This window comes from Cnephaeus nilssonii (genome assembly GCF_951640355.1).
Source record: "Cnephaeus nilssonii genome assembly, chromosome: 11".
Classification (NCBI taxonomy): Eukaryota; Metazoa; Chordata; class Mammalia; order Chiroptera; family Vespertilionidae; genus Cnephaeus; species Cnephaeus nilssonii.
Genome location: NC_137082.1, coordinates 68,170,808 through 68,198,087, shown reverse-complemented (window position 1 = coordinate 68,198,087; position 27,280 = coordinate 68,170,808). Strand labels below are relative to the sequence as shown.

The 27,280-nt window shown below is 49.8% G+C and overlaps 2 protein-coding genes across 3 annotated transcripts in view; both read right to left on the bottom strand.

Annotated features, from left to right (window-relative positions):
• Window positions 1-2,023: 2,023 nt before the first annotated feature.
• On the bottom strand, window positions 2,024-8,091 carry OCSTAMP (osteoclast stimulatory transmembrane protein; the record flags this gene model as incomplete). Its single annotated transcript, XM_079783427.1, is given in 5 exon segments — window positions 2,024-2,163; window positions 2,166-2,214; window positions 2,218-2,571; window positions 4,602-5,592; window positions 8,048-8,091. Coding segments are annotated over 5 exon segments (1,578 nt in total).
• A 7,195-nt stretch (window positions 8,092-15,286) lies between these two features.
• SLC13A3 (solute carrier family 13 member 3) overlaps window positions 15,287-27,280 on the bottom strand; it is a 64,319-nt gene continuing 52,325 nt past the window's right edge. The window contains exons 11-13 of one of the 2 annotated variants that reach the window (XM_079784220.1): window positions 22,467-22,628; window positions 19,737-19,874; window positions 15,287-17,037 (exon numbers count right to left, since the gene is read on the bottom strand). In XM_079784220.1, the coding sequence (XP_079640346.1) occupies window positions 16,858-17,037; window positions 19,737-19,874; window positions 22,467-22,628 (480 nt within the window). In that variant the 3' untranslated portion in view covers window positions 15,287-16,857. Of the gene's footprint in view, window positions 17,038-19,736; window positions 19,880-22,466; window positions 22,629-27,280 lie in introns of both variants that reach the window. The other variant, XR_013814197.1, reaches the window with a different exon arrangement.

Sequence of the window (27,280 nt, the reverse complement as noted above, 5' to 3'; positions counted from 1 at the left end):
GATGTAATGTCCAGTCTATATTGCAAGATCCGCTGGGTATGTAGGTGCGAATGCCATGCTGAAATTAAGGGGGGGAAAAAGGACTTGAGCATAGGAAGCGAATGCATTGCTGTTCAGGATGCTGTGCTCGAAGTGGGGAAGTATACAATCAGAGATGCCTAGTGGGCAGTTGGATATTTGGTTCTGGAGCTCAGAGGACAGAGAAGAGAGAGTAGTGATCAAAAGCAATATCTGAAGGTGTAAATAATGAGAAAGAACTCTATGAGCTGATATGGAGAGATTTCCAGGCTACACTGATAAGTGGGAAAAGCAAAGTACGAAGGACTCTCTATAATAATATGCTACTTTTTATGTAAGAAAGAAGGGGATAAAAGAAAATACACATGTAATTTCACAGATCTACAAAAAGAATTACAGAACGGATAAACCAGAAGTCAATAAAACTGATTACCTTCGGGATGGGTGGGAATAGATGGAAAGAATGGGGGAATAGAAATGGGGTAGAAGGAATGAGGAGGAAGTGACACTTCTCTATGTGTATCTTTCTTTACAGTCCTGATTCTTAAAATTAAGGTAATGTTACATACCCCCAAAATAATCAAAATCAACCAGGATGTTGAAGGGAAACCCCAGATAGTATATAAACAGTAACAAATGAGCGTAAATAGAGTAAGTTCTCACTTATCGTTGATAGGTTCTGTGATTTTGGTGAAACAACCTATAACAAAACCAATGTCACTACAGGCTAATTCATATAAATAAGAATTAAGTTCCTATGCCCTAGCTGGTTTGGCTCAGTGGATAGAGGTTTTTAACAGTGAATTTAATATATTCACATTTATTATTATTACTAGAGGCCCGGTGCACGAAATTCGTGCACGGGGGTTGGGGGAGGGTGTCCCTCAGCCCAGCCTGCACCCTCTCCAATCTGGGATCCCTCTCACAATCCAGGACTGCTGGCTCCCAACCTCTCGCCGGCCTGCCAGCCTGCCTGATTGCCCCTAACCACTTCTGCCTGCCAGCCTGATCACCTCCTAACCATTCCCCTGCCAGCCTAACTGCTCCCCTGCCAGCCAGATTGCCCCTAACTGCCCTCCCCCACCAGCCTGGTCGCCACCAACTTCCCTCCCCTGCTGGCCTGGTCACCCCTAACTTCCCTACCTTGCCAGCCTGGTCGCCCTTAACTGCCCTCCCCTGCCAGCCCAATTGCCCCCCAACTGCCCTCCTCTGCTGGCCCAGTTGTCCCCAACTGCCTTCCCCTGCAGGTTTGGGTCCCCCCCCCAACTGCACTCCCCTGCTGGCCTGATCACCCATAACTGCCCTCCCCTGCCGGCCATCTTGTGGTGGCCATCTTGTGTCCACATGGGGGCAGCCATCTTGTGTGTTGGAGTGACGGTCAATTTGCATATTACTCTTATTAGATAGGAGGATAGGGATAGCATTGCCAGATAAAGTACAGGTTATCCAGTTCAGTTTGAATTTCAGCTACACAACCGCGATGGGCACGTTCTAAGTATGTTTAGCATAAGAACAATATGTCTCCAGGACATTAAACCCATATTTGTTGTTTATCTAAAAATCAACCGGAAGCTGGTGTCCTGTATTTTCATTTGCTAAACCTGCCCTAAATGAAGCCCCTAAAGGAGTCTGAAGCAAAAGAGTAATCTAACCTAATTTAGGATTTAATAAATATATTACTTATAAAATAAGGACAATTTTAGATTGCAACCAATAAGCTCAGAGGATTCGGGGGCACATAAATAAGTTCCAGGCGCATTTAGACACATTCACAAGCGACGTCTCCACTGACCAGGTCAGGTTGCTGCAGATGAGAGCCTTGACCGGCTCCCACCTGGCCTGCAGAAGCCCTGAGCCATTTCCGCGCTTCCTTGCCTTCTGCTTGGCATAGTCCTTTTCTGGGTATGGGGGCCTTTCGTGCCCAATACTTCGTTCTGTCCTTGCCACAGTCCCGTGCGGAAAGTAGCTCACATCATTGTCGTTATGTGGCTGCACAAAAGGAGGCTCAGAGAGGTGCAGCCACCCCCCCAAAGTCACACAGGGAGGCAGCAGAAGGGCCAAGACTACAACTTAGGTCTGTGTGACTCCAAAGATCTTTCCCCCTCTTCTCCGGGGCTCTGTGTTCTTCCAGGTGTCCTGTGTGCCCAGGCATGTCAATCCATGTTGGGTGCTTGCTGGCAGGTCCCGGTGTCGGGATCAGGAAGGCGCCTGCAGGGGCGGCTGCTGGCCTCGGTTCCTGTCGTATCTCCGCTGGAGCCGGGCATGAAGGTGGCGGACCCTCCTGGCCTCCTGGGCCGTGAAGAAGGAAGCTGCGATGGTGTGCCGCAGTCGGCGCGCGTAGGTCTCCAGGAGGACCGTGGCACCAGCCACCAGCTGCAGGACCCCGGCGGCCAGCGGGGCGGCCGTGAGGGGGCGCTGGGCGGGCAGCAGCGGGCAGGCGGGGGCGGTGAAGCGGAGCTCCCACTGGAAGGACTTGTGGGCGGAGTGGAAGGGTTTCTCCAGAGGCGGCTGGTTGAAGAGGAAGGGGACGAAGTCCAGGACGGTGTAGACAGCCTTCGTAAAGGAGAAAAAGGCCAGGTCAACCGACAGCCGCCCTAGCCCTTCCCTGCCCCCCACCACTTGCCGCTTTCAGGGCCCGCTCAACTTTCCCTGCCCTCATCTGCAAAATGGGCTCAGAAGCAACCTTTGCCTTCGGGGTTTGAGGAGGATCATAGGAGATCAGGAGTCTGAAACAGGCTTTTTGCCAAATAAAAAGCACCGCACAAAGGCTATTTTTATTATTTCTCTTTGAAGAGTAGTATGAACTCGTTTATATTACTCTTCGAAGAATACTTTTTATTATTACTCTCACTTAGAGAAATCAAATTAATGCTTATCGGGCATTAGCACTTTGTTGACCCCTTTGTAAATGAATACTGTAGATGCATTTTCTATCAGATAGGCACGAATCTCTGAGGTCCAGCCCCGCATGGACCTCCTGTAAAAGATGGAAACTTAAAGTCATGCAGTGGGACCATCCGAGCCTGGGCCGGTCCCAATATCCTGGACATAAGCATCAGGTCCTACAATTTCCCTGAGTTATGATGGAGCGAGGAAGAATGGTGCCTACAGAGGCAGGGAGGTCAGAGGTTAACCCTTTGAACTTGGAAACCAGATTTCTTGGGCTGGCTCTTGGCTTTGCCCAGAGCCAAGTTCCCCATTGGGCACAGTGCTGGGCCCCACAATGCTTTTAGGGGCCTGTGAAAATGTTCTGTTTTCGTTTAAAATCAGAATTTAAAAATGAACTTCCAAGTTGAGGAACATGTTTCACTAGATACTATTAGTATGTTTGTGTTTATCCCAATGGGGTCACTGATATTTTTAATGGAGGAAGGAGTTCATGAACGTGAACGTGCCTTGGGCCACGGAAGTCTCAGAGCAGCCCTGGATCTGCTGCTTACAGGTATTTGGGCAAGTTCGCTAACTTCTCTGAGCCTTGGCGATTTCAGTAAAATGGCCAAAGAAGAGACTGAAAACCACAAATCTTGATGAGATAGAAAATACCTAAGAGTAAATAGATAGTCAATGTTTTATGTGTAACTATTAAAATAGTAAGTATTTTAGGCTTTGCTGGCTCTACAGTTTGTTGCCACCACTCAAATTTGCCTTCAGAGAGCAGCCACGGACAGTACCTACACACACTGCATGGCTGTGTTCCAATAAAAATTTTTTTCATTCTATTTTATTATTCTTTATTGAATTTACTAGAGGCCCAATACACAAAATTCGTGCAAGAGTAGGCCTTCCTTCCTGCAGCTGCCAGCACCGGCTTCCCTCTGGCACCCAGGACCCGGGCTTCCCTCATAGCCCCGACTTCGTCCAGAAGGTCGTCCGGAAGGACATCTGGTCTAATTAGCATATTATGCTTTTATTATTATAGATTGGGGTTACATTGGTTAATAAATTATATAGGTTTCAGTGGTACAATTCTATAATACATCATCTGTATATTGTGTAGTGAGTTCACCACCCCAACTCTAGTCTCCTTCCATCACCATTTATTCCCCCTATAAAACTTAATTTACAAAAACAGGAATTGGTCTGTGGGCTATAGTTAGTGGACCCCTGATCTAGACCCTTCCTGAACCCTCCTCCAGTCTGATATACTCAGATGTGAGCTATTAATAACAGCCGGTATTTATTAAACTTCTCCTCTGGGTCATGGTGCTTACTAGGTACTTCTAGAGACTGTCACATTTTAAAGCTCACAATAACCTTGTAGGGGGAGAAGGATCGATCCCATTTGTACAAGTGAGAGAAAGGGAGCGAGGACATGCTGGCACGTGGGAAACGAGTGAGCTGGGTGGGGGGATTCTTTTAACAACTGTGGTATCAGTATTTTCACCTGCAGTAGGGGGTGAGAACAGAATCACTGTATTGTGTTGCAGTGGGAATTCAATAAGTTCATCTGTGATGCCCCAGGTTCCACAGCCTCTCCCAGGACTCTGACTTGAAGGTAAGTAAAATTCAATCGCAAGTTTGCGAACCCTACCCTTTCCCTCAAGAAAATGACTCTATGCCCATCTTCCCATCACCACACTTACATCATACTTGACCATGAGCGTAATGGGCACAGCAGGCAGCTTCTGAGCCCAATCCACGGCTGCCTGTGCCAGGAGGAAGGCCACGTGGTCTGTGGCCACGGTCACCGCGGTGGCCACCAGGAGCAGGGCGAGCAGCCCCAGCCTTAGTAGACAGCTCAGCAGCTCCCCCTGGGACAGCCTTGGCCATGCCGCCCTGAGCAGCCAGGCTGGTGGGGAGGCCAGCAGGTGTGTGGCCCCGGCCTCCTCCAGCTGCTGGGCTAACTGCCGTGTGGCATAGACATTATCAAACCGCAGGTCCGTCAGGTAGCAGTGGAGATAGCGTGCTGAGTTTATCAGGAGGCCCAGCACAAAGAGCCCTGTAACCACCCGCTGGATGCCCAGGGCTGCTGCCTGGGCCAGGGACTCCAGGCCAGAAAAGTCCTCCAGGACCTGCTGAGTGACCTTGAGCATGTGAAGCCGGAAGACAGAGCCATTGCCCTGGGCCTGGAGTGTCAGGCCTCGGCCAGTGGGATTCAGAGCCCTGGACGCCGTGTGTAGCTGGTGAGTGGTGTTGAGAAGACTCTCCAGGGAGCCCTCGGTGACACACCTCAGCACCTGCCCAGCCGCGCCCACGTTAGCCAAGACGTTGGGCACCACGGTGACAGCCAAGGTGGAAGTACTCCAGGATAGGAGCAGGCGGCGGCCCTGTGCTGTGCCCAGAGTTGGCACGCTGAGTGCAAACAGGCAGCGAGCTGGAGGCACCAGGCCCAGGCCTAGTAAGACCAGGAGGCCACAGAGAGAGGCCACCATGGCCGAGGGCCCCAGAGGATAGAGCAGTGAGGACACCAGCCAGTGGTGGGCCAGACCTGCAGCAGCAACAGCTAGGGAACCACACAGGAGAAGCTGGATCAACAGCTGGTCACAGCTGGCTGGGACAGGCTGAGAGAAGGCAACCCAGGCAGCCTGCAGTGGAACAAGGGCCTTGCAGAGCCCCAAGAGCCAGAATCTCCACCTGCACACAAGAAATTGGGGGAACCTTTATCAGGAGGGTGGGGGTTGGGTGTCTGCCCACTGTCTCTGCCCCACAAAGCCTTCATCTGCTAACAGGCTCCACCCCATTAGCCAAAGGAGTAGGCAGTCTTCCCAGGTGCGCCAATTAGAGTAACCCACCCCAAACCCACCTGACCCAAGCTGAACCAATCAGAGCCTTCCCCAGGATTATTCACACTGGAGTTGTCAGGGAAGAACCCAGTTTCTATGCAGTTCCTGAGGATGGGAGGATGCTTGCGTCCATAATCTCAATTTTGTGAGGGCAACTGTCCCAAGGGAATGAAAGAGTCGTGAAGAGAGAAGCACAAATAAGAGAGAGAGAACGAGAAAGAGAGAAATAAAGTCACTGTTCCACTGTTGGCACTGTGTGACACTGAACATGCCTTCTTTCTAAACCTCAGTGTCTCCTTTATAATTTGGGGGGAGAAGGGAAAGGGAGAGTGGATCAGTTGACCTCCGAGAAACTTTTCTACTCTATTTTCCTTATATTTATTTATTCAACAAATATTTTTTAAATCAACTACTATGTGTCACCCATTGGAGAAACAGGAATGAATAAATAGATGAGAATCCTTGCCCTTATACAGCTTATACTAAAGAGTGACTGTGGAGGAATTGTAAGGAGAGGTTGGATTCTGGATACATTTTATTGGAAGAGTCAATTGACAGACTGATTGGCTGCGGGTGTGAGAGAAAGAGGACCATGAGGTTTGGTGGCCTGAGCACTGGAAACATTGAGGTGTCATTTCCTGAGACAGAAAAGTCTGTGGTTCAGGCAGGTTTGAGTGAAGTGGGGAGAGGAGGAATTCAGTTGAAAGTCTGAAATTTAAGTTGCCAATTTAGCCGTTCAGTGGAGCTGTTGAGTATGTGGTTGGAAACACGAATCGGGAATTTAGAGGAGAGATCAGGCTGGAGATAGAATGTTGGGTGTTGTTGATTTATAGATAGTATTTTAAATCAAGGGGCAGGATGAGATTCCTCAAGACGTGTCTGAGGAGAAGGAGAGAGATCCAAGGACTGAGCCCTTGAACTCTAGGGTTAACAGTTTGGGAGGTGAAGAAGAACCAGCGAAGGAGACCGAGAAGCCAGGCAATGCGGTGCTTGAACAGCCAAGTACATAAAATGTCCCAAGAAGAAGGGAGCGACCAACTATGTGAAATGCTACTGATGGGTCAAGAAAGATGCAGTAGCCGATGGGTGAAATGTGACCAAGAGAATTCATTTAGGATGGAAGAAGCTCTGGCAGGCTTGCAGATGGGAGAGCCACTAAAGAGGGGGGGGGGGGCAGTGATGAAGGGGAGGCTTCCTGCAGTGATGTTCATGGGTGGCAGGGGTGAGACCAAGAGCACAAAAGGTGGGGCTGGTCTTAGAAAGAAGCAGGGGCCGTTCATTCTTAATGGCAGGTGGGAAGGCAGAGGGAATGGGTGCAGATGACGGTGGGGGGACAGGCAAAGTGTGGGTAATTATGTATCAGCATCATCCGATATGCGCAGAACAGCGCAATTGTTAAAGGCATGACTCCAGACTGCCTGGGTTCAAACCACCACTCACCGTCTGTGTGGTCTCGGCCAGGTTTCTTAACCTCCCTGTGCCTCAGTTTTCTCATCTATAAAATGGTACGATGAAAGTAGTACAGCATAGGGTCATTTTGTGTCTGGCAACTTGTATCATGTCAGCTATTGTCTGTCACTAGAGCATCCACCAGGCAGGAACTTGGTCTCTTTTGATCACTGGTATGTCCTAGTGCCCAGAATAGTGTCTGGCATGTAGTGCGTGCTCCCTAAGTGTTTACTGACTGCAGCATACTTGCTTCTGTTTGCTCAGGGTAGCAGGAAGTGAGGTCAGCACTGATGGTGAGAATGCCAGAGGAGGCCATGAAAGCTTGAAGATGCAGGCGAAAGTAGCTGTCCAGGAAAGTGGGAAAGTAAATGAATACAGGAAATGCTGGGCACCGTGGAGGACCCACTTGAGGTTGGAGTTAATGAATTACGACCTCCCCAGCTCTTGAAGGCATTTTAATGTGGGACTAAACCACCCCCTACTGTATCATTAGTATTCAAAACCTGGTAGCTGTGAAAGTAAATAGCTACTGTAAACAATGGAATGGAAAACCAGTTCTGAGTCATACCGGGTGCCACGGCCTGTGTTGAGAGTGGTCAGTAAGGATTTTAGCTGCCATTTATTGAGTGCTGACTCCGAGCCAAGCACAATAGCAAGTCCTACATGTGCATTTCCTCAGTCAATTCTCACAACAGTCTTAGGGACATGATTGTTACTCTCATTCCATAAGTGGGGAAACGAGGCTCCACGAGGTGAGGATTTACCCAAAGTCATGCAGCCAGGGAACGGTAGAGCGTGAGCCCTAGGCGCTACCCCAGATGCCTGCCGCTCCCAGTAGCCAAGGTCTCCAGACCTACCCGGTCCTGATGAGGTGCTCAGCTGTCCCCTGGAGGGTCCTCATGCCTCCTGAATCGCAGTGGAGCCAGCCCGGCGGCCGTAGGCAGCGGCAGCAGGTGGAGAGGAAGTGTGGGGAATTTTGTCCTCTGAGACTTGGGAAACCCTGTCACTTCTGCTTTTCTGCCCTTAATTAAGTCCTCCTGGTCGCCTTGTCCCGCCCTGCTGGGGCCCACCTCCCGGGCGGTTGGGCAAGCTGCTTCATCCTCTTCGGGTAGGCAGGAGTGGGTAGAAGGTGTGGGAGGAGAGAACGGGCCTTTCCCAAGCAACGTCTCCAGTCCTGACAGTCCTATAACAGGAAGATGGAATTAGTCCCATTTCACAGAGGAGGAAACTGAGGTGCAGGGGAGCCATTCAGCTCATTAGTGGCAGTGCTGGGACTGGAACTCTGCTCAGCTTTCTCTTTCCCTCTCCTTCCACAGGTAGGTGTCCTGGAACAGCCTGATCCCACCTCTTAGAGGGTGAGGACGCACAAGAGACAAATGGATTTCTGCTAAGACTTTTCTCCAACCATCATTGGCTTTCGTCTTTCTCTCCAGCTCCCCTCCTGTCTTTAGGCAAATGGGGACCTGGCTTCAAAGCACAGCTCTGTCCCTCCCTAGCTGTGTGACCTTAAGCAGGTGACCTCATTTCTCTCACTCTCAGTTTCCTCCTCTTAAAAGAGAATAACTGTGATAATAGTTAACATTTATGGAGCACTTGCTTTGCATCTGAACAGTTTGTAAATGAATTTGTTGAATCCCAGCAATTTACAACCCTTTGTGGTAGGGGCTGTTATTGCTTCCATTTTTCAGTTTAGGAAACTGAGACGCAGAGAGTTAAGTCCCTTAACCAAGCCACTCAGCTGTTAAGAGGTGAAACCATAATTTATACCCAACAGTCCTGTTCCAAAGTCAACTGGTCAACCACCGTTCTCTACTAGTGTGGAGGGAAGGAATTGTTATATTGTAAATCAGAAGACGCCTTAAACAATAAGCCAAATTTATTTGGAGTCTTTTTCATTTTGCTAGCGCTAGAAGGCCTAGAGGAAATATTGCTTCTCAAATTCTGGGGCCCCACATGGTGGAAGTCTTTTCTATTTATATGTTTTTCAGCTCTTTGTTTCCCAAATTTGGAGTGAGACTTCTGGACCTTCTGAGAAAAAGTCCTGTGTGCTGGGACAGGCCATGAGACCATATCTCAAAGCCTGGCCTGGCGCCAGCACTGACAACTCTGTCTGGGGCATAGTTTATGGCCTCTCTGGAATGGGAGTAGTCTTATTTTTCCCTATTATTTAAGCAAGCAAATGTTTACAGAAGCCAGAGTAGCAGGGTTAAAATTTTAAACAGCAGTTTTTACCCAAGATGGAGGTTACTATGCTTCAGAATCATAAGACTCATGAGGACCTTGTGATGCGTCTGGCACTGCAAATAGTAGGTGCTCAATAAATGCATGTTTCCTGTATGTGCTAGGCTGCAGTCGTTACCCTGCAGGTACACTTCCAGGCTGTCTTCTCCCAGCATTCTGTGCCCCATCACTGCCTGTAGGACTGCCTCCTCCAGGAGATCTCTCCTGACCCCCAGGTCCCCACCCTGCAGGATGGGCTGGTAGGGGGCATTTAAGCTGCATCCCAGACTCTCTGCCATTTTCCCTTATAAGGACATGGGGCCTGGGTCACTTGCTCAGGCCTGAAGGAGCATGTCTTGTGGCCCAGATAGGAGAAGTGACACTATTGAATGAGACGCTTTGGGCCCTCAGGGAGCCTAACATCCTTCCCAGATCACAAACCCCTCCAGGAAGGCAGGCCAGGCACCAAGTGTGCAGAGAACTGGGCACCAAATGGACCGGGAGCAGCAAAGGCACATGCCTTGGAGCCATCCAGCCAAGGTGAGGAGCACAGCAGTCCAGGTGGAAACAGCGGTGCCGGACCACGTGTAGACCCCTTCACAAAGGGCAGCTTCTACTCTGCTCCAGCTGAAGGCTGCAGCCCCTTGAAAACGAGGCCCAACGTTCCCACGTACTGTGTGTGCTGTGTGATCTTGGACAACACGCTATCCCTCTCTGAACTTGTGTGGACTCTGCTGTAATGAGAATATTTCTTGGGTGTGCGTGAGGATTTAATGAGATAATGTATGCAGAATGCCCAGTAAACCACAGCTCAATGCTCCTGCTTGCTCCTTCTCACCGTGGCAGACAGCTATGCCTGAGTGTGTTCCGGCTGCTCAGACCTGATTGTACAGGCCTCTGTGATGCCCACTGGGCAAGATCCCTGACCAGGGTCCCATCACCTGGGAAATTTCAGGGCGCTGTGCCGGTCGGAGACGAGCAGCACAGTGCCCTGGAAGACACCAGCATTTGCCCGGTTTCTGCACTGGCATCAGGGAGCTGACTGGTTAAGGCCCATGTTGGTCATTTCCGAAGGCCTCTGGTGGATGTGTAAGATTTGGGAGGATGGGGCAATAGGCAGGGAAAGGGCAGAAGATATTTTTGGCTTTTCTCAGCACATGTAGGCAGCCACTTCTGCCTATATAAGGCTCGCTTGACTTCAAGGCCCACAACATCCGGAAGGGGCTTCTGAGTCACCAAAATAGAATCAACGCAGTTGAAGGGAATTTCTGCAGAGAGGATTCATAGCCATAAGACAGGACAGGAAGAGGAAGTGGTAAACCCTCAGATCTGGAATCAGAATCAGAGGTCCATACATTGTGGGAGTGATTGAATTTTACAGCGTGTGGGTGTAGAACGTCACTGCCTTATACCTGATTTGAGAATGTGCAGAGGTGGCTGAAATCTTCCCAAATCGACAGTGCTCTCCAATAGAAGCAGAATGGGAACCATTTAAAAATTTCTGGCAGCCACTTAAAAAAGTGAAATTAGTTTTTTTAAATCTTCACCAGAGGATATTTTTTCCATTGATTTTCAGAGAGAGTAGAAAAAAGCGAGGAGAGGGAAAGAGAAAGAGGGAGGAGAGAAAAAGAAACATCGATGTGAGGGAGACACATCAATTGATTGGTTGTCTCCCGCACATGCCCCGATTGGGGCCAGGGATCGAACCTGCAACCCAGGTACATGCCCTTGACCAGAATTGAACCTGCAACCCTTCGGTGCGCAGGCTGACACTCTAACCACTGAGCCATGGTCGTGAGGGCATGACATTGATTTTAATAAAATATTTTACTCAACCTAATATATCCAATATAATATCCTTCAACTATATAGTCAATATAAAAAGTATTAATAGGATATTTTGCATTCACTTTTTTTGTACTAAGTTCTTAAAATGGGTGTGTGTGTTATACTGACAGCCCATCTCAATTCCAATTAGCCACACTTAAGTTGCAAGTGGCTACCGTATTGTACAAGGCAGATATAGACCATTTTCAGCACCACAGAAAGTCCTACTGTGAGCGCTGCTCCAGGTCATTAGAAACTGTGAACTAAAGCTAAAATGGTCCTTCTGGGTCACGTTGCTCAGGAGTCATAGACACAAATGCCTTCAGGAGCCAGGAAAGTGACAGAGTCACATGAAGAGAGCCAGTGCAGTACATTAAGGAGTGGTGGGGCCTGTGGCAAACCAGAGGTTCGCCTTCCAACTGAAGTTCTCCCACCACAATTACTCAACTCCAAACAATTGTTGCCAGATAGCAATAAGATCTTCTGGTGTTTTCTTTTCCAGGAGAAGCATAAATCCAGATTTTAATGTGAAATCTCCTGAATTTAAAATATTAGCAATAAATTAATAGTTTAAAACTCATGGAAGGGGGCAGAACCTGACTGTGGGCTGGAGGCAGTCCTGGGGACTGCTAGTTTGTAAGCTCTAATATGTTCTAAACCTCCTATGACCCCTTTTCTCAGTTTGCCCTCCACACTCAGTGTTCACGCTTCTCCTCCCTGCCTGTGCCACCAGAGGGAGACCTGATTGGGCTGCAGCAAAGGATTCTCTTGCATTTTGGCTTCTGGTGGTGTGATAGTTCATCTTTTATTTTTTAAATGTATTTTTATTGGTTTCAGAGAGGAAGGGAGGAGAGAGGGAGATAGACACATCAATGATGAGAGAGAATCATTGATCAGCTGCCTCCTACACACTCCCTACTGGGGATTGAGCTCGCAACCTGGGCATGTGCCCTTGACCAGAATCAAACCCGAGACCCTTCAGTCCTCAGGTCTATCCGCTGAGCCAAACCAGCTAGGGCTGATGGTTAGTCTTACGTGTCACCTTGGCCAGGCCCAGATATTTGGCTAAACGTGATTCTGCATGTTTCTGTGAGGGTGTTTTTGGATGAGATTTACATTTCAATCAATGGAGTTTAAGTAAAGCAGATTGCTCTCCATACAGGGTGGGCCTCATCTAATCAGTTGAAGGCCTGAATAGAACAAAAGACTGACTTCCCCCAAGCAAGAGGGAATTCTGCCAGCAGACTGCTTTTGGACTATTTCCTGAGTATGCACACATATACACACATCCTGTTAGTTCTGTTCTTCTGGAGAACTCTGCCCAATAGTGTTGGGTTTGGCCAGTGGAGACCCCCAGCTGAAAAGCTGAGTAAGGGAGGAGAGAAAGATCTGGGCATCTCCTTCCCTTGGGAGTTATTAAGAGTGGGTGTGGCCCAGGACTAAAGATGCCAGTTAGACCTCTCAGGATAAACTCTCCTCAAATCAGCTGGCTTATGTGCTTATTGTCTCCTTTTGAGACCCTGACTACCCATTCTCACCTCTCAGATGAAGAAACCAAAGTCCAAAACAATAAAGGACTTGCTTAAGGTCACAGGTGTGTTAGGGGTGGAGCTAAAAGTCCAACATGGCTTACTGAACTCTTCCTCCAATGACTTCTATATTTATTTATTTTTATTCACCATCACTGCTTCCATCCTCTGCCCACTGACTATACGTAAAATTTTTTGATATGGGACAAAAGTAAGTTTATAGTCGTGAGTACAGGAAACACAGAGTATATTCTTGTATTATTTAAATTATTGTACTATTTTCCATACCAACAACGGTAGACCTACCTTTGCCCCACCCTACATGCACTGGAATATGTCTGCCTTAGCCCTCCATGTCCCTGTTGCTCATCACTTCTGTGCTGCTGTATTTTCCACAGTGTGCTTCCTCCATATTTCACTTAAATAGTCTCACCAGCAATGGTCATGCAGCTGACTTCCAGCTCTTTGGCCCCTCAAACAACAGTGGCACAAATATCCTCCTCCATCATCTCCTTAGGGACCGATTTTGCTGGGATATAAATCCAGGAGTAGGATAACAGGGCGCGGAGAATGCAGGTAACAAATCCTCCTGAGCCCTAGCTGGTTTGGCTCAGTGGATAAAGCGTCGGCCTGCGGACCGAAGGGTCCTGGGTTTGATTCCAGTCAAGGTCATGGACCTCGGTTGCAGGCTCCTCTGTGCAACCAATCGATGTGTCTCTCTCACATCCATATTCCTCTCTGTCTTTCCCTCTCTTCCACGCTCCCTAAAAATCAATGGAAAAATATCCTCGGGTGAGGATTAAAACAAAACAAAACAAAAAAAACCCACGTTGCTTGCCAGACTGACGGTAACAATTTAACGTCTCACCAGCAGAACACGAGGGTTTCTGTTTCCTCCCATTTCACCACCACTTATCGTACACTTTTCAAGTTTTCCCCAATCTGATGGGCATATTGTTAAATCTTGGTTGAACTTGCATTTATCTGATTACAAGCGGGTGTGAGCATCTCTTTCTAAACCTGCTGGCCACTTAGATATCCCTTTTCAGAATGGCATGTTTATGTCTCTCATTCAACTTTCTCTTCGGTGTGATGATAGAAGGCTCCCAAAGATGGTGGCTAACCATCGCCTCCCTTGTATAGGGACGCCCCTCTTCCCCACAAGGAGTGGAGCCTATTTCCTGCCCTTGAACCAGGCTAACCCGCGATGGGCTCTGGCCAATAGAATATGTCAGAATTCACGTTGTTGGACTCCCAAACCCAGGCCTTCAGGGGTCTTGTAGCTTCTGCTGTTCCTTCCTGGAAGCCCACTGTCATGTAAAGAGGTCCAGGCTAGACCCTGGAGAAGCCACCGGAGCCCGGAGGGTCCACGGCCCTGGTGGACATGCCAGCTCCAGCCGCACGCCCAGCGGAGCGGCCCCGGCCACACCATGTAGAGCAGGGACTACACCATCCCTGTAGAACTCTGTCCAGAGCAGAAATGTGAGCCAGTACAGTGGGTTTTGTTTAAAGCCCTGATTTTGTGGGTTGATTTATTAGGTAACACACAGGTAACCAAAACAGGTGTTTGGTCTCCTCTGACTTCCTCATATTCCAGACGTGTGTCCCCGTATATTTCCAATGACTCGGCACCCCCCTTGCCATTCCCCCGTCCTCCCACACCACCACGAGCACAGGGCTGACTCCCTCTGGTCTCGGTCCAGTGCCGCCTCCTTAGAGAAGTCCTCCCCAACTATTCCGCCTAAAGCAGCGTCTGAGCCAGCTGTCACATCGGCCAGTTTCCTTTTCTTCTCAGCCGCATCATGACCCAGAGTCACTTGCTTGTGTGTTCACCTGTTTACGCCCCGTCTCCTCAGCTAGAACGTAAGTTCATGTCGGCGGAGACAGTGAATGAGCACATTCTAAATAAAGTGTTCGAATAAATGGAAGAATGAGTGAGCAAAGAAATGAGCCAAACAGACCCCACATCAGAGGGTAAGATGGCTTTCTCATAAATTCTGGTACAGACTCATTTATCAAATATTTACTGAGCACCCACGATATGTCAGAAACTGTTCTACGCACTGGAGTTACAGCTCAGAAAAAAAATAAAGTTTGTATTCTCATATGCTTGCATTTTAGAGAGAGAGATTTAATAAGTAAGAAAATTAATAATACAATGTCGCGAGTAAATACTAAGAAAAATATAGCAGCATAAGGAGATGGAGAATAATGAGGATGATATTTTAGACCAGATGGTGAGGGGAGCTTCTCTGGGGAGGTGACATTTGAGCAGAGACCTGAATAAAGTGAGGAAACCAGTGTATATTTGGGAGCAAAGTGTGCTGGGCCGAGGAAACAGCCTGTGCAAAGGCCCCGAGGCAGGAGACTTCGAGTGAGTGGCTGGAGTAGAGCAGAGAGCAGTAAGAAAGTGAGATCAGGGAGATCAATTCTGGGAAACTCCCTCCTCAGGAATTTGGGGCTTTGAAGCTCTTTGATGTCCAGACAGCAAAAAATCTCCAGGGCCAGTGTTGATTGACATTCTTTATTTTATAGCATTTTCAATCAAAAGCACTTGAAATCACGGTTCATCTGGTTATAAGTTCCATGGGTTTCTCTGTGAATGAACTTCTCTCCTCCCCTGTCCCACAGGGAACACGCCTTCCCCCACTCCTCACCCCCGGGGCTGTAGCTGTGACTAAATACTGACATTCTACTCATCTGGGAAGGAGGTGGGCTCCCTCCCGTCCCCCGCCCGTCCCCCGCTTCCAGGGAAACATCCATGACTCACTCCGGCTGTACTGAGGGTGAGTTCAGTCTCTGGGAACTGCCTCCAGGCCCAGGCTGCTGCTCAGGGAACCTCATCCCTCGGAGGTGCAGGAAGGGAGAGGTGAGGCTTTGGGGCCCTCGGGGGTGCCTTCGCTGGTGCTATGCTAATGCTGGGCCACTCGTTCCACAGACACTTCCTGAGTATCCGAACCCCAAGACTGTGTTGTTCACTGGAGATGCCCAGACACTTCTGCTTGAAGCCAGCAGTGGTGGAATCCCGAGGAGAGCCCGCCAGCCACTGGCTCTGGGGAAGTCTGTGTCCCTGTCTGTAAAGAGGATTGTGATAATTGGTCTGCTTGAGACATTTCACCCTGACCCTTTACAAGGCCCCAGTTTATCTCCTGACTTTCCTCTCCTCCCTGAAAAATACGGCCTTTGCTAATCAAACATGCTTGCCACTTGGGGTAGGGTTGGAACCAGCTGAGCAAGCAGCAGCCAGCAGCCACGAGGGCCCCTGCTGGCCACAGGCAGGAGGGTTCTGGCTGGAGGAGCCGTGAGTCACCTGCAAGAGAGCAGGGCCCAGGCTTGGCCCAACTCCAGAAACATGGCCATAGTGAATCAGATTAAACAGGAGAATCATAAAAGCTTGAGTAGACATGTCAGCGGGGGTTCTAGAACTCCCCTGATGTGCTGGGGGCTCAGAGAAGCAGGAAGACGCTCTGCACAGTGTCCACGCCCGCAGGAAGCCATCTGTCCCTTCTGACCTCTGCTCCCCTTCCCCGCCGGCTCCATGGATTGAAAATTCCCCTGGCTGCTGGGTTTCAGTAGGGGAAATAGTCAAGCAACCGGTGCAGAACGGGCACCAACTGGACTGAACATGTACCAGCTGTGAACAGCTGGAACAGGTCTCCAAGGAAGGTGGCCCCGAAAGGCAAGAGGGTCTGTCCAGAGTGCAACCTACAAGAGCCAGTGGGGAATGTTCCCTGTGCCCCTGGGGATGGAGAGATTCCCATCCCGACTGCTCAAGACAAATGCAATTCTAGATTTATTTATTGTTGCTGAAGTGGGGCCCTCTTGCATCCTAACCACGTTCCAGCTCGGAGAAAAAGGAGCTTGTATCTCAGGCAGCAGATCTGGGACATATCTGGGCCCTGAACTGCACGAGTGAGGAGGAGGTGTCCTAGGTAATGAACTTGTTGACCCAAGTGGACCACCGGAGGTTACCCTTGCTTGTTGCCTCCTGGACCACAGAGAACTGCTTGATCATCCTGTCTGACCCTAAGAGCAGGTAGTGGTAAAGCCTTGTGGGAGGGCCCAGCCCAAAGGGAATCTCCGAGGGGGACTCAGAGGGCAAGTAAGGTGTCGTTGGCCACCAGGGAGGGTGGTTGTCCTGTGACGTTGGCTAAGTGGTCTTGGGCCCAGTCCGGGAAGGAGCCCAGCTGGAAGATGGGCTGTGCCCACGTATTGATGGCCATGTTGAGTATCAGGATGCCCATCAGGTTCATCAGGAGGCCTGTCCGCACCTGAAATAGAACGCAGGCTCGAGGCCCATTGTATACATGGAAAAACCCCGAAGTCATTCGTCGATGCCCGAGACCCTCCCATCTTTACACACCCCAGGCTGTCCCGCAAGTGTCCTCATTCATCCAGTGGCTTGTAGGGGCCAGGTACTGTGCCATGCAGCTGCCATAGGGTCATTTAACCCTGAAAGCAGCCCTATAAGTGTTATTGTTGTTGTTATTATTATTATTCCTATTTTACAGAAGAGGAAAATGAGGCTCAGAGAAGTTGGCTTATCCAAGGCTACACAACTTGAAAATAGTCTGAGTTGATCATTAAATCACCCCTCCTCCTCCTCCATCTGCCCCCGCAACAGTTAAGGCTATAATTGTTAATTGGGAAGATTTTTTCCTCCTGGAAATGTTTACCTCTTTAAATGGTGGAAAGAGTTGCCCACTTGCTCCCTCCCCAGGCTGACCGCTTATAGTATCCAGTTCAAACATAGGCTGAAAACACCTGTTTCCCAGCTCAGTTTTCTGTTTGTTCCACCCTAGCAGCCCAGCCGTGAGAAAATTACTCCCTTTAGATTGCTTTTAAAATCACTTCCTCAGAGCAAGTCTGCGTTAGGGGCTACCATGCCCTTCCTTAACGCTTCTCTCCTCCTCTCCCACTGCCCCCCCTTTTTTTCTTAAATATATTTTTGTTACTTTCAGAGAGGAAAGGAGAGGGAGAGAGATAGAGATATCAATGATGAGAGAGAATCATTGATTGGCTGCCTCCTGCACTCCCTCTACTGGGGATCGAGCCCGCAATCGAATAGTGATCTCCTGAACTTAGGTTAACGCTCAACCACTGAGCCACACTTGCCAGGCTTCCACTGCCTTTTTAACAAGACCCTCCTCCAGGCAACTGTAATTGGGGAGAATTTCGTTATTTTGCTTTTTCCCCCGTTGCATTTATTTTTAGGCTTGCCATCAATGGCATGCATCACTGGTTTTCCAGTTACACGTACATTGGTAACTTTTCTTTTTAAATACTCTCATTTAAGGTTTTTTGTTTGTTTGATTTTGCTAATCCTCATCTGAGGAGATTTTTGTCATTGATTTTTAGAGAACATGGGAGGGAGGGAAGAAAGGAGAGAAAAGAGAGAGAGATCCATGGTTGCCTCCTGCTTGCTGCCCAACCTGGGCTGGGATTGATTCAACCCAGGTGTGACCTTTTGGTGCATGGTCCGATGTTCCAACCACTGAGCAACACTGTCCAGGGCCCTTATTTAAGTTTTTTAAAAATGTAAGTTGATTTAGTAAAATTGTGAAATGAATATTTCCCCCAGATGATTCATGGAACAGGTGTTGGTCGGGAAACCGCTGTGCTGGCTGCCTCTGTTCTAGGGATCTTAACGCCCCTGACAAGTGTGGAGGCTTAGAAGGAGCCGACCAAAGCTTTGGGGGAGCTGGGAGGAGGGTGGGGTCTTCCCTTGTCAGGGTCCTGGGAACCTGGCTCAGAATGCCTGCTTAGTTGCACTTTAGTTACTTAGTTCAGTGGTCGGCAAACTGCGGCTCGCGAGCCACATGCGGCTCTTTGGCCCCTTGAGTTTTTAGCAAAGGCCAGCTTAGGAGTACCCTAATTAAGTTAATAACAATGTACCTACCTATATAGTTTAAGTTTAAAAAATTTGGCTCTCAAAAGAAATTTCAATTGTTGTGCTGTTGATATTTGGCTCTGTGGACTAATGAGTTTGCCGACCACTGACTTAGTTAATGAACACCTGTGTGTTACACTGTTTGTTCTGCGATTGCTTTCTGCCTCACCCTGGTTCTCTGGCCCTTACCCTGCTGAGTCCCTGAGCCTGGACCAGCATCCTGAACTGGTTAAGCACATTGCCCCTGGGGTTGCACTAGTTTAGGAAGGGTTATTTGCATTCTGAGCGCCCAAACGCCCCAGGCCCAGGTAGGGGTGGAGGGGGAAGAGGCAGCAGGAGGTGGGAGGAGGGGAGCAGGTGGGAGGGGCGGGTTTAGCAGGGATCATGGGGGAGAGGGAACATACTGCCCCGTAGTTGAGCCCTGCTGAAAGCTGGAGTCCCCCCCTCCCCTACCCCCACCCCCTGCCACAACTCTGGGGCTCCTGTCACACTCCTCAGCTGGCCAGGCATTGAGGCTACCCAAGTCCCAGGGTGTGGCCTGACATTTCTCTTCCCTGAAGATTCTGGGCACAGTGCCGTTGGCCCAAAAAGCGAGAGCAGAGAGGGGAAAGTCCCTTGTCCCCAAAGCAAACTCTGGAAAGCAGTCACTTAAGCAGTTTCCTGAAGTTGTCTAAACATAGAGTGTTTGCTAAAATGTATCTTCCTGGCCCCACTCGGAATGACTTATGCAGAAATTGGGGGATGGTGGCTGGGGGAGCAGGACCCTGCCCAGATGCCTAGCCGACCACCTGTGTCCACCCACCTCTCTGGGCTCTGCTAGAAAATGCCCAGACTCGCCTGGCCAGTGTTGCTCCGTGGTTTAGCATCAGCCCATGCACCAAGAGGTCCCTGGTTTGATGCCCCATCAGGGCACGTGCCTGGGTTGTGGGCTCCATCCCCAGCAGGGGACATGCAGCAGGCAGCCGGTTGATGTTGATGTTGATGTTTCCCCTCTCATGGATGTTTCTATTTCTCCCTTCATTCCTCTCTCTCTGAAATCAATAAAAACTTATTTTTTTAAAAGAAGATGCCCAGACTCACCATGTCTTTGACCAGCAAGTGTCCAGAGGCGAAGGCAATTGAGTTGGGGGGCGTCGAGACCGGGAGCATGAAGGCGTAGGAGCAGCCCACTGTGGCAGGGATCATCAGGTACAGGGGGTGCACTTGCAGGCGGATGGCCTGGGCTCCGGAGGGCGTGGTGAGACCAAGACATAAGAGGTCAAGACAGTTGGAGGGAGAGCAACACCGAGACAGATTTAGAGACAGAAAGAGAGACAAAGACACATCGATAGAGAAAGGCAGAGTGAGAGCCAGCAGTCCAGACAAATGAGAAGACAGATGTAGAGACAATGAGAAACCAGAAATACGAACACACAGAAATGAGGGATGCGATACACGGAAATGGACAGAAGACGAGAGCCAGACCAAGGGAGAGATGGAGAAGACATGCTCAAGGTTAGTGACATTCGGGGGCCGCACTGCAGGGTCACCAGGGAGGCTGGGCTGGGAGATGTACCTAGGACACTCCTCCGATCTGAGTGGGCAGGGGTCCCCGGAAGCTTGTTAAAGCTCAGCTGGCTGGCCCCCACTTACCCAGAGCTGCTGACTCAGCAGGCCCGGGGTGGCCCCAAGAACCTGCATGTCTGACAAGGTCCCAGGCGAAGCAGATGCTCTACAATAACAAGCCCTCTACCTGGTCCTAACAGCTGGACTCTGGGCCCCTTGGGTCGGGACCTCACTGGACTTCAGGGATAAGGAGAGCTCAAGATGGCAGCTGTTGGCAAACATTTCCACATTTCTAAGACTGGGGGTCAAACGTGTCTGTGGGTTGGCCTCAGGCAGTGGGCCCCTGGTTCTTCACCTCTCTCCAACGACATATTCTCCCACAATTTGTGTTGATTACTTCTCCGGCATTTTACTTTAAGATAGGACATCTTGGGCCCTTCGGGGGAATTTGTGCAACCTAGAGGATATGTGTTTTCTCAAAATGTGCTGAAATCATCCCCGTGTGTGACAGACGCTTTGCTTTTGATGAGAAGCACCATTTGGAAGAATGTGTCGTTTGCTAGTGTCTCCTCCAGTAAAAGGCTCTAAGCTCCCTCTTCCCTCCCACCCTCCATCTCTCTCCATCGCCAGATCCCTCAGATCCCGGGGAAAGGCGTGATTCAGTTCCACCACACTCAGCAAGGGGAGGGAGATCCCACCACGCAGGGCAGGTGCGAGTGTAGAATGGCCCATTCACTTTGGAGGGCGATTTACCCACATCTGACAGAACTGTAAGTGTCCGGGCTCTTTCACAACCAGGGATCTCAGTGCTACAAGTATCTCCAGATGTCCGCCAAGGTGCACAGACAGGAGAGGTTCGAGGCAGCCTTGCTGGATAATAGCAAAGACTGGAAGCAGGTGGCTTGAACAAATCCACAACTATCGATCCTCATGGGATATTCTCCAGCCGTGGACCAAGAACCAAGTGTACCTTTGTGTATGAGGATACAGCATGATCTCTATTATAATTGATGCATAAATAAGCAAAGAAGCCGAAACCGGGTTGGCTCAGTGGATAGAGCGTCAGCCTGCGGACTGAAAGGTCCCAGGTTCGATTCCGGTCAAGGGCATGTACCTTGGTTGCGGGCACATCCCCGGTGGGGGAAGTGCAGGAGGCAGCTGGTCGATGTTTCTCTCTCATCGATGTTTCTAGCTCTCTATCCCTCTCCCTTCCTCTCTGTAAAAAAATCAATAAAATATATTAAAAAAAATAAGCAAAGAAAAACAAAGTGGCTCCCACGAGTGCCTGGTGTGACACTGTTTGCACACAAAGCATATACTGTACTTGCAACACAGACTTAATCCCGTAGACTCGGGATTGCGCTGAGGTAATAACACCTCTTTAATCTGTTCAAATGTAAAACTCAGGGTAATCAGTTTTGAAATCCCGAGTGTAAACTCTTCTTGTCCGTGGTGATATGTTGTTCTTGGCCTATGACCCTGGATTCATTTTGCTATTAGCATCTTTATTCACACACGAGGTCGAGTTAGGACATTTTTCTCCCCTCGTTTGCGTTTGGTTTCGGGGTCGTGCTAACCTGACACCTGGGTGGGTTGGCTTTCTCTGCCTGTCTGTGCTCCGGACACTTTGGGCAAATCCAGAACTATCTGCTCCTTGAAGGCTCCGGCTCTCACCTCGCCAGCTCTCCAGGACGGGGGCCCTTTAAAGCAGCAGTTCTCAGCCGGGGGTGACTGTGTCCCCCCAGGCGACACTTGGCCATGTCTGAACACATGTGTGATGGCCATGATTTAGAGGGGGCGCTATTGGTATCTAGCGGGTAGGGGATAGGGGTGCCGCTAAGCACCCTGCTGTGCACAGGGCTGTCCCCGCCACTTACCCAACTTGTCAGTGGTGCCCAGGAGCCCGGCTTTACAGGGAGGCTAGAGCTTTGCTATCATCAGAGTTCCTCCTGTGGTTATTGGACTAGTCAGACTTTCTACTTCTGCTTAATCCAAATCTGGTCATTCTAGCTTCCTAGGAAACTTTCCAAAGAAGGGCATTTGGTCACTTTAAACATGTTGACTTTGATTATGCATTTTTTAAAGAAAAAAACCCACAGGATTGTTTTGAATCTGGTTCTGACACGTTCACACGTTTCGGAAGAGAGCAGTGACTCCTGCGGCTGCCTGGGGGAGACCCTGCAGCAGGGGAGAGGGTTCTGACCTGGGTGGTTGGAGGGACAGGCGCCCCTCCTTGCCTCCCCTCCTTCCCAGAAGGGCCCTCACCAGCTCTGCCATGACGGGCAGGAAGATGATGATGGTGGCCGTGTTGCTGGCAAACTCGGTGAAGAAGATGACGACGCAGGTGATGGTGAAGACGGCCAGCGTGGGCGACACGCTCTCCAGCGGGTGCAGCTGGTCGCTGATCCACAACGACAGCCCGGACTGCTGCAGGAGGGCGGGGGGAGGGCACTCTTCACACCCAGCACACCCCAGTGCCACCCCTGAGGGCTGGGCCCGGGGAGGGTTGGGATCAATCACAATGATGACAATGATCCCCTTCATAGGTGGGGAGTCTGGGGGTCAGCGGGGTAAGGGACATGAGACATGTCCAAGGTCACACAGGAGCCTGGACTTGAATGAGCTTCTCGGCTTCTTGAGCTCTTCTCTATTTTGTACGCTATAGGCCCGGGACTCAAAGCCTCGAACCCTCAAATAACCCATTTGGTTCTCCAACAATTCATCTGGGTCTAGCACCCTAAGCTCCAACTTGAATGGGAGAGGGGAATTGGATCCTCCAGGATAAATCTCCTTATTCCTCCAATGACAGTTATTAATTAAAATGATATGAACATAAATATTGCACAAAACATTAATCTTGTGATTGTTATATATTAATAGGCATCAAATGTATAATATATAGAAGATACACTATATCACATGTAATATAAAACATGTATCAAGTATATATTAAATATGACACTGCCAATCCTACATAATAATAGACAAATATGCAAATTGACCGTACCTTCGCTATGCCCGCGATTGGCCAGGAGGCGCTGGGGGGCAGGACTCGGGGTGGCCGGGGTGGCCGATTGGGCCGGCAGGATGCTGAGCTTGCGTCGCCAGCGGCGGCTCAAGCTCAGCGTCTGCGCCATGGCTGTGCTGCGGCACAGAAGGGGCCTCTGGGGCAGCGAGCTCACGTCCCACCGCGGACCATCAAAAGCAGGGGAGCTGGGTGCCTGTCCGCTCAGGCACCAGCGGACAGGCACCCAGCTCCCCCGTGATCGAAAGCGAAAGCGTGTAGAGGACCCTACACGTGCATGATTCAATCATGCACTGGGCCTCTAGTATGATTATAAATAGTAGATATTTATGATCAATAAAAAGGATGTTTATTACAATGATCACACAAATATTAACGCTGTTAACATTGTATTATTCATTATCATAACAATCGCCATTAATGTGGCTCTATAGGGTGCGAGGCCCCTGCATACATTAGCTCCCTGAGTCCTCCCAACCATCCCATGAGGTGGACATTTGTCCCAGTGTTGCAGAGGAGCAAATATGAGCCCGGCAAAGTTTTTGTGACATCCACCGTTGCCAAACGTAATTAATGGCGGGGATGTATTTCACACGTAGAGCCATGTACTGCTGTAAGCTAACATGCTCCTGCAAAACTCCCTCGGGGAACACCAGTCTGTCACTGCCCCTCTTAGTGAACAGCAATGCCCAGAGCTGCCCAGAGCCCAACAGGACAGGGGAAGGACCTGTTAGATGGTTCCCTCCCTGGCCCCAGACTCCACCCTGCCGTCAACACTGCAGAGTCATCTCCATGCCCTTCCCAGGACTTCTCCGGGAATCACTCCATTTACCAGTGTATAATATGTATACTCTCCCCCAGCTACTCCCTCCTCTCATCAAATGTATCCTAAACTACCAGGAGTCCCACACACCTTCATTAGGACCCCAAGGCAGCAAAGCTGAAGATGTAAAATTGTGCTCTCTTTTGCCCCCTGGTGGTGCTATGCAGCAATATCTCAAAAAACAACAACCCAAAAACCTACCAGGTCTTGTCCGGCAGGTCGGGGTTTTTGTTTTTAACAAAGATAACAAAACCATCGGCTTAGATGTTGGCCAAGGCAGAGTTGGGTTAGTCCCCTACCATTTAGTGTATGTCTACCACAGCCCTTTTATCAACCCAGTGTCATCTGGCACCAATACACTTTGCTTTATCAAAGAAACTATATACATTTCTTTTACGTTTAATAGAAAATTTACTGCTTATCCCAAATTTAAAATTTCCTAATGGATTCTAGGACACAGCGCACTGTTTTTCCATAAATAAAATAGTACACGTGTCCCTACAACTTGCCTTGAAAGAGACTGTGTAAACTTGAGGTTTCTTTTACATCTGCACTGCTCGTCTGATGGCCTAGGAATTATGGCACATGGCAGCGTCAAGGCCCCCGCCTCTCCCCTGGCCCCGGGCACCCTTCACAGAAAAAATGGGCCACTGGTTTTTCCCAGAGGCCACGGCTTTGGCAAAGAGATGGACGGCAGTGTGTGCCGTGGAACAGAAAGAGGCCGGAGAGAGGGAATATTAATGACTTGGATGAATGAGTCAAGAACTTCCCTGCAGCCAGACCTCTGGGTGATGGGCTCCCGGCCAACGTCCCAACAGCCACTCATACCCTTGGCTCAGCTTTCACAGCCACAGGGAGGCCTGGCAGCTTCGTGAGAGAGGAGAGCCTCCCACTGCCTGGGGTTCTCGTGGGGACTCCTCAGGGCTTCACCTCCCACTCCCAGGCCCCTCGGAGTCAGAAGCTCTGTCTCCTTGGAACCCCAAAGCCCCGCAGTGTCCCAGGGACTCTGGGATCAGCAATAGGCAAGGTCAAAGCGGGAAGGCCAGAGGGCGAGGAGAAAGGGCTCTGGAGTGAGACTAAGTCTGTTCTCCATCTTAATCCTTTCTGGCTGTGTCATCCTGGTCAAGTAACTCAACCTCTCTGTGCCTCAATGTCCTTATCTGTAAAATGGGCATATAATAGTACTTGTCCCAGATGGATATTATTGGGAGAAAAAGAGCTCATCCATAAAGCATTTAGTGAAGGGCCTGGACATCTGGCATATGCCCAGGCCATGCCAGCTGTCATTAGTAGCACCAAGTCATGAGATGCCAGAGGTGGCCGAACACTCAGAAATCACCCGGTGCAGTGGTTGTCAAGTTGTGTTCTTTACGATCCTCGGAAATGTCCAGAGGTGCCTGAGGTCACATTGCAGGATGGGAAAGGGAGGCTGAGCAGGCAGGACGTGCTCCCCTCTTCCTCCTCCTTTCCCGCTTCCAACAGGCCCTCTTCTAGATCTCTTTGATAATAGGAGGGCCGCATCTTACAAGGAGGGTGTTATGGTCTAAGTTAAATGCTTAACGTTGAAATCTCAATGGAAAACACCCTTGAAAATCTCTTATAACACTCAGAGAACATAGTAGGTTCAGCTGTGTGTGTGCAACTCTGTGCAATAATTCTTAGGTAGGGAGAGCCAGTGAATCTGATTGAAAGGAAGAAAAAAGAGAAGGCTGCATACATGAGGTGAACGTTCACACCATGGTACCACTCTGGCCCTCGATTTCTTCAAGGGGTCGTGGTAGGGGTTAAACAAGCACTCGTAAAAATCGCTCCGGTGTCCATAGTAAGCCCTGGATGTGATTTATTTTTAGTTATTTTTCTTAACAACACTTACAGTGTTTCCTCTGTGCTGGGCTCACTTGTAAGCATTTTGCGAGCATTAACTTATTTAATCTTCATGACAACCCCAGCAGGTAAGGAGTAGAATTCTCTCCATGTTTGTGGTTGAAGAGACTGGGGCACCAAGAAGTTGTGATTTGCCAGTTAGGTCAGGTGACTTGCCCCAGGGTTGGAGTTTTGAGCTCACAATCTGGCTGGTAAGCACTTCAGTAGCCTACTTCTCCAATTAAACTAACAACAACAACAACAACAACAAACATCCTCTCCAGCAGGAAATGAGGGTCGGGGAAGAAGACCATGTGTCTACTCCGCTCTGAGGGGATGGAGCCTCAATCCCCTCAATGTATTTGGCGAGAAGTTTGTTGTGGTGGAGACTAAAAGACTATACACAAAGGTGCCAGGGTCAGGCCAGGTTTTTATCCACAAGACAGTAAGGTTATAGTAACAACAAAAGTGGTGAGGTTGACAGGGGCCCCCATTTTAGCACCAGGTGGGTATGCATCATCCCTCTCTGGGCACTTTCCATCCATCCATCTTGTCATCAGTCCTCAAAACAGCCCATAGGCTAGGTCCTGTCCAGCTAATGTTTATTCAGTGAGCAGGGGACACGGCGGATAAGACAGATATGATTCTTGCCCTCGCACGGCTTATATTCTAGCAAGAGAGACACCTGTAAACAAACAAATGACCAGGATCGTGTGAGGGGTAGATGCCGTGTGAGCCGAGTTGTAAGAGGGAGAGGGGCTGTGGGGAGGCTCTTATAGATACGTTGGCCGGGAGGCCCTTTCTGTGGTGGTGACCTTGGAGCTGAGACCTGAAGGGTGAGGACTCCGAGATCTCGGGGCGGGGGAGGGGAGGGAGATGGAGGGAGCAACCGGTGGAGAGAAAGCCACCCAGAGGTCCTGGGTGCGAATGAACACGGTGTGGCTGAGGAATGCTGAGGAGGCAGTGGGCCTGGAGTGGAGCGGATGAGAGGAGACAGATGGGAACTCACGGGGTTTGTGTAGAGGCCAGTGGGAGCCTTCAGCCTGGAGTCTATATACAGGGGGCGCCACGGATTTAGTGTGAAGCGGGAGAAAGCTGGTGAGAACACTAAGTAGGTGTAAGCGAGTTGCCCAAGTTCAGAGTAAGCCCTGGGATCTGATTCCAACCCTTTCGGAACCAGCATGTGGGAGTCCACACAGCCAGGCTCACCCTGGGTCCCATCCAAGGCCCTCTAAGCCACAGGAGGCCACGGTGGCCTGGCAAGGGCACTGCGCAGGGACGAGGGAGCAGGAAGTGCCCTGAGCATTCTGGTCCCTCCGGGGCAGGCTGTGCTGCCTGGGGAGGGAATGGAACCAGCAGGAGCTGGGG